At 33.1% G+C, this 7,192-nt stretch overlaps 1 protein-coding gene across 1 annotated transcript; it reads right to left on the bottom strand.

The window, feature by feature from the left end:
- Nucleotides 1-1,932: 1,932 nt before the first annotated feature.
- Nucleotides 1,933-6,415, bottom strand: LOC120087268 (inner membrane localized protein). Its single transcript, XM_039044211.2, has 5 exons — nucleotides 6,191-6,415; nucleotides 5,086-5,218; nucleotides 3,860-3,956; nucleotides 3,557-3,643; nucleotides 1,933-2,347 (listed from the first exon to the last, which is right to left on the bottom strand). The coding sequence occupies exons 1-5, from the start codon at nucleotides 6,249-6,251 to the stop codon at nucleotides 2,213-2,215; spliced, it is 513 nt and encodes a 170-aa protein (XP_038900139.1). The 5' UTR covers nucleotides 6,252-6,415; the 3' UTR covers nucleotides 1,933-2,212.
- Between the last annotated feature and the right edge of the window lie 777 nt (nucleotides 6,416-7,192).

The following is a 7,192-nucleotide window of genomic DNA, read 5'->3' as shown; positions in this document are numbered from 1 at the left end:
TATTTATATTACAATCTTGTGAAATTAAATTGTAATACAAATATATTTTGTTAAAACTAGTAATGTAATGGCCCCTTATTGGCCCACTATGTATTGGAGAAAGGTTATAAATCTAACTTGTGTTACTAATTTCAATTAAAATGAATACTTAAGTAAATTTATAAAATTGATACAATACAAATAAATCAAGAAATGACAATGCTATAACTTATGGAACAAAATCATGTTTATTACATTTTCAAATTTGTATGAAAGAAATTAGAGAAAGAAAAAATAGATAAAACCCTAAACAAACTTCAGAACTCCAAGTTTCACAACTCTGCACTACAATCACAAACTTCATAACTCCAGACTACACAACTTTGCACTCCAAATATAGACTTCATAACTTCAAATTACACAACTCTGCACTTCAAACATAGACTTCACAACTCCCCAAACTTGGGCAAACAGCCCCTTACTGGGTATTCTTATACTCACTCTTTTATCTATTTTTTTAGGTAAAGGAAAGGACAAAATGGCGGGGATGAGGAATTCGTGACTGGGTCTTGAGACTTGACATCGCTTTCGCATTTATTTTCTTAAATTGGCATGTCTTGGTTTAGGGGTCAAACACTTATTATTCTTTGATTATTTACTTATTTATACGTTTATTTATTTGTTTAATAATTTACTTCAAACTTGAGTTAGGGGTACCCCAAGAGTGAAATTATATTCTTTGAGTTTTTGCATTAGAAATTTATTTTATGAAATTTTATTGGTTTTAATTAGATTTTGCGAAAAAATCATTTTGAGTTTTTTGCATGTAGTAATGTCTTTTCTCCATCTAGAAAGTGGGGTCATTACATTATCCCTCATTTTTTTTAGATTTATGGGATCTATGAGAGCATCCCTACAACTGCAATTAGCATTGTTTTGCAGATTTTGTTTAGAGAAAGAGCAGTAATTCGTCGTCTTAATCTAATTTTAGAGAGAACTTTGTGCATTTTTCTGGCATTTGAGGAGATCCTAATGTTAGAGAATTTGATTTTAGGGGCAACAATCTCGCCACTTTTTGTGGAGATTTTATTTTCAAAACTGATTCTGGATGAGGGTTTTTTTTGGATTCTCTCCTTCGATCTCTCTATTTCTCCCCTTTTTTTTCTTTAGTTGTTTCTTTGAATTTCTTTGAATTATCTCACGAATATGAAAAGATTTTGTTTGTGGATGGGTAAGAAATCATGTACCAGGTACAAAAGTTCTCTACCTATTTTTGTCATTATTTTTCTTCATTACCTTAGACTGCAAATTTATTTATCTTTTAACATTATTAAAATCATTTTTTTCATAACTACCATATATTTGTCATTTCTTTTTAAAAATACATTATTCTTAAATTTACCAGGTTTCTGATTATTGTAAAGATGGTGTGAAATTAAGTGGGTTTTGGTTGGCTTGAAATTCAGCCCTCAAATTCAGTATATATATATATTTTTAATTGCTCTGGGGACACATGTTCGAAATTAAAAAAAAAAAAAAAAAAAAAAAAAAAAAAAAAAAAAAACTGGATACTCCATTTTCACGTATATCTTATCATATACTTTCTAATACTGAGATTTTTTAAAAAAAATTCTCGTGCTCTTGTTCCCTATGTTCCCTCTCGTTCAACACCTTATTCTTGCTCAAGCACGATAGGAAAAAGGTGGGAGAAAGAGCGAGAAAGAACATATGGAGAAAGAACCTTAAATGTTCATTACGCTAGCAGAAGTTCATAAGAACTTATTTTGAGAAACCAAATTAAATATCATTTAGGCGCAATTTTTTAGTTCGAGCTGTAAAAAAAAAATTGTGAAAGACCAATATGCACCAACAAGGAGTCATTTGGCTGGCGAGTGGCGACTCAAGAGTCACGAGTGCTATAAGAATAAGAAAAATGCAAATAGAAGGCGGAAGGGATGAAATATGTGGCTTTCAAATACAAAACAATGCCTGTTGTTCGTGTACATAATAGGAAACAAGGCAAGAATGCTCTTCTACAAATCTATTCAACTTTATATGGAGCATTTGAGCGATAATAGCAACACATTATACGAGGTGGATATTGCACATCAAAGCTCGGACCAAATGTTCAAGAAAGAGAAAATTAAAGATTATATAGCTTGAAAATTAACTATTATTCCCAGTCCGGAGTCGTGGGCGGTGAAGGAAGACCAACGTGACAAAGATGATACTTTCAAATGGCAGGTTCAACTTCATCCGAGTTCACAGCCACTCCATTTGGAGGATCCTCTGTTCGGAGCTGAGCAGAAACCTCATCAATTGCAGAGTTCAACTGTTCAATCTTCTGTGCCAGCACCTTTCTTGTTTTCTGCAATTCGAATAAATAAACATGTACATATTGGCACATCAAAAAACAAAAACCAAGCAGCAACTGGTTAAGCAAAACATATGGTTATATTTCTTCTAAAGATGAAGTTTAATTCCATAAACAAAAGCAAAATATTGCCATAGTTATGTTCTTTTGGTCAGCAACATGGGTCTGTGTTTGATTCATAGGTTAATTTTGTATAAATCTAGATGATATTTGCTTATCCTGAGCTAACAGTTTGCTAAGGTTCTAAACTACGCCAGAAATCCAAGCATAATATATTCCTATTTTATACCAAACACCAACAAACCATCTCTCTTAAACCTTTGGCTTTTTTTAAGAGAGAGAATGATTCCTTCATTTCATAGAAAATATGAAATTACCAAAAAGAGAGGCAATCCATGTGCCCTCAAACCACAATGAATGCAGGATATTTAACCGATAAGCTTGCTTGAGTTGTACAATTGAATCGGTAATCTGTATTTGCTTGGTGGGATTATAATTTGTAAAAATTAGTTTATAATATAACTTAGAAGATGTGTTTGGGGTTTATGTATATATGCACTTATGTACCAAAAAGAGAGGCAATCCATGTGCCCTCAAACCATAATGAATGCAGGATATTTAACCGATAAGCTTGCTTGAATTGTACAATTGAATCGGTAATCTGTATTTATTTGGTGGGAGTATAATTTGTAAAAAATAGTTTATAATATAACTTAGAAGTGTTTGGGGTTTATGTAAATATGAACTTATCTACTCCATCGAATTGGAGCAAACTTGTATCCGAGTATAAGCAAATCCACATATTAAGCATAGATTCCACTCCTTCAACCTTAGATTACACAAATTTTTCATCCAAATCAAGCAACCCCCGCATAATTGTCAAAACTAAAATTACACAAGCACATTTTAACATCTTTGACAACCTACTACATTTTGATGCCAAAAAAACTAGTCGAATTTTAAGTCCTATACAGGTGGCCACTATGACTTGAACTTTGAACTCATTTTCTTTGAGCTTACTTTTTCACAGGCCCTAATTATCACTCTGCCAATTCAGGGTGGCTAAGAAGTGTATACGATGCTACCAATAAATAATATAAAATGTTACCAATCAATGTCTTCACAAAATTATTGTCAAGTGAAACGAAATGTCCATGCAGGAGAAACTTGCAATAAATAAGAAGAAATTGAGTGATCTCACACCTCTAAAGCCTTTTCTTCATCATATATGAACTTGGGAAGTTTCCTCATCAAATCTTTCCGGTCTGCTCCAGCTAGTGCCTTGCTAATCTGTAATTCAAATACATCTACTCTCAGTCATAAAAAGTCTAGGATTCAGACTTGAAGCTCAGAGACAACAGTTGTGCATATTTCTCGGTATATAACTTAAATATGTAAATTCCACATAATGTAGTATCCATAGAACACAAGTAACATATATGCTAGGTGGAATTTCCCACATGTATGGTTTAGGGGTTAGAAAAGAGATGAACAAAAGTAAAAAACCTGTGGGGCATATACACAGCCGAGCGTGCCAACTATGAGTCCTCCCAATACAAAACCTCCAATAAAAATGCCTGCATTGCTTGACCGTCCACCATCACTGTCATAAGGTACACAATAAACTTAACTGCCATTAGAATATTTCAAATGAAGCATAAAGGACAGTCCCACTAAGATAATATACAATGTAGAAGACATCAACTCATGCCACGTTCATTTGAAAATTATACTAATATGATTATTAATTTCCACTCGAAAATGTTATAAGTGATACGAACAATTGTAACAAACTGTACATTATTTTCAACCCCAAGGAGTTTTATAAATTTATTTGGAAAGAAATGATGCTTTAAAGACAAAACGAGAGAGAAACAACCTAAAGGCTTGGGGAAGAGAAATCCCCCTTCCAAAACTAGATGTAGACCATTAGAGCCTTCGAATAGTTAAAAACCATCGAAATACTGTAACTACACTATCACCGAAAAAAAAACACACACACACAACGACAACAACAGCATATTTCACCATGGAGCGAAGGATTTGAACTACAGTTTCCAGATAGAGGCAATCTCCTTGTATTTAAGAATCCTATTGTTTCTCTCCTTACATATTAACCAAAGAAGAGCGTGGATGCAGCACCTTTCCACAAAATGTTGCCTTTAAACATTTACCCCCAAATATAATAGGAACGAATGGTCCACTCTCATAGGGAGGCATAACACCAGAAACCTAAATCATACAGAGTTTATAGATCAAATTCAACAACCATTGCATTTGACATCTAGAATAGGATGAGTACATGCATTCATTATGATGATTCGATCAGTCTTTACCAAAAGTCCCAAACAAAAACTAAATTAATGAGACTCAGTTTCGAGCATGGAAAAGCAAACAAGTCCATCCTTTGATCGCAAATCTGTTTGAACCAGTTGGACGGGCCCAGTTCAAAATTCAAATTGGCTAGATTCTTGGTTGTTAACTGGTGACTGCTTGATATTAACACATTTAATTCGGTTTTGTATGGCAGTTATTCCAGTTTTTGCAAACCCCATTGATAAGCTTACCCTTACAAGGATTCTAGACATGCATTCTTACCATGTAAAGAGTTTCCCATCGTCACATCAGTGATTAATAATAATTCCTTCCGAAAAAGACTCCCGAGACTATGATTCTATCATACGAGAGGACTTAATGGCATATTGTTTAAGTAGTGATTTCAACGATTATACCTATATGCAGCTTGAACTGAAAGTGGCCGCCTAAATGTAGAAAGCTTTGTCTTTCCCACCCAACCAGGACCGAGTAACAAGCTGGTAGGGGACACGCTCCCCAGATGTTTATTGGCAGTTTTCAGATTTGATCCTGGCAGAGGATAATTTGCGAAAGTAAATTCAGATTAATAAAATTGAAGGGTTTGTACATTTGCACTCTCCCTAACTCTTCCAAATTATGAAAATGAGAGCATCCATGTAATAGTCATTCAATCTTCCAAGAATTGCAAAATTTTCATTTATTTGGAAATCAAATCATCATGACAGTGTGTGTTCTTTCATTTTTTTCTCCATGAAAGCAATTGTTTCTATTTAAATATATATATATATATATATATCATGACAATGTAATGACCATCATGGATTGGCTTGGAAGCCAATAAGAACCCTGGGTTAATAAAGGACTTAGACATCATTTAATATCCTATAAGTTTCCTTGGCATACAAATGTTGTAAGGTCAGACCAATTGTCACTTAAGAATAGAGTCGTGGTGCATGTAAGTTGACTCCAACGCTCACAAATATTTAGAAAATAATCATAATTATGACAACATAATCAAAACTAAGCCTTTTGACAGCTAGCAAAAAAGATTGAACAGCCCACCATAAGATGCATAACAATGAGTAAAAAACACATTCCCCTCACAAATTTCCCATAGAACAAGGCCGTCTGTACGTATAAGTTAAAACTCAATATCGATTTATGAGCTAAGCAGTTGGCAAGACTCAAAAGTAGCAGGTAGCTACCATTTCAAACTCGGTGTAATTCAAGATACAAATTATAAGGAAACCCAATAACTCTTAATTGAAATGAGGCCACTTATCGATGGAGACATCGAGAGCACAGTCCTAAATCTCCAACATAAAGGATCACCCCCCAAATTAAACAGAAAGAGTGCTAGATAAGTTGGGTAAATTAGAAAAAAAAAATGCATGAACAACATCTAAAATTGAATCGATAAAAGCAAAAGGATGAGAAATAACAAATGGGTAGGTTGAGCAAGTAAAAAACCAAAATCAAAGATAAGATCAAATGCTGAAAAGATTAGAGACTAAGAATTACCAGGCGATAACTGGAGTTGAGGGTTTTTCGTTAAGACCAACGAATTAGATATAGCAGTCATGGTTGAGTCCCAAAGACGATGAACAAAGGGGGGGAGAGAGAGAGAGAGGGATTTGTAAGTGAAGGTGGAGAGAAGACGGTTGAGGGTCCAAAACAGATTATTACGACCGGAAATTATTATTTCTTGTTCGATAATTTCGATGGCCTTGAGTTTATTATTCGCTGCATTGCGACTACGGTAATTTCCATGAGCCAAACCTATAGACGCAAAGGCCCATTGCCCAAGCCCATAGTCTCCTTCTCTATGGACCCCATTTTTTCAGGGCATTCGGCCCAACTTCAAAATTGTTCCTTCCTCGTTTTTTCTTTTTTTTATAATTTAATTTAATTTATTCCGACAATTGGTTTTTTTTTTAATTAAGTTTATAGAAAATACTTCTACTTCTAAATTTCTTCTTTTATTATTACATTTTATTATTGGTGTAAAAATCATGCCAAATTTTGAAAACCAATATCTCATTTGGTGACTATTTGGTTTTTTTGCTTTTTTGTTTTTGAAAATTAACCCTTTCCACTTCCAAATTTCTTTGCTTTTTATCTACCTTTTACCAATTATTTAAAAAACTAAACCAACATTTGTAAAAAAAAAAAAAAACTAAACTTTTAAAAACTTATTTTTTGTCTTCAAATTTAACTAATAATTTAATTATTGCACTTAATAATAATGTAAATCAATATAAGAAATGGAGAGAAAATATGATTAATTTTTAAAAATAAAAAACAAAAAATGAAATAATTACCTAGAGGACCTAAAAATATTTTTTTCAACAAATCCGTATTGTGTAATGATAGAAAGTATTTGCTTTAGATCATACTTTCAAGACAGTATACTCTTGGAGTTGTTAAATATTTACGTTTTTATCGTTTTTAAATTGAGAAATGGAGAATTCAGTTTAAATATTTACAGAGGTCCTAAACAATCCAAATATTATTAGTAAATAA

Source organism: Benincasa hispida, chromosome 9, assembly GCF_027475165.1.
Source record: "Benincasa hispida cultivar pf3 chromosome 9, pf3_genome.v1.1, whole genome shotgun sequence".
In the NCBI taxonomy this organism is placed as follows: Eukaryota; Viridiplantae; Streptophyta; class Magnoliopsida; order Cucurbitales; family Cucurbitaceae; genus Benincasa; species Benincasa hispida.
The sequence above is the reverse complement of the archived record's forward strand: the minus strand, read 5'-3'. Positions and strand labels throughout refer to the sequence as shown.

Bases quoted from the DNA above. Each gene is read 5' to 3' on its own strand.
- LOC120087268 (XM_039044211.2), bottom strand. From the start codon at position 6,251: ATGACTGCTATATCTAATTCGTTGGTCTTAACGAAAAACCCTCAACTC. The intron at 3,644-3,859 runs GTTTTTTACTTT...TTTGAATTACAG, and splicing joins GCTGTGTATATGCCCCACAG to ATTAGCAAGGCACTAGCTGG. The intron at 2,348-3,556 runs GTGTGAGATCAC...TTCGAATTGCAG, and splicing joins ATGAAGAAAAGGCTTTAGAG to AAAACAAGAAAGGTGCTGGC.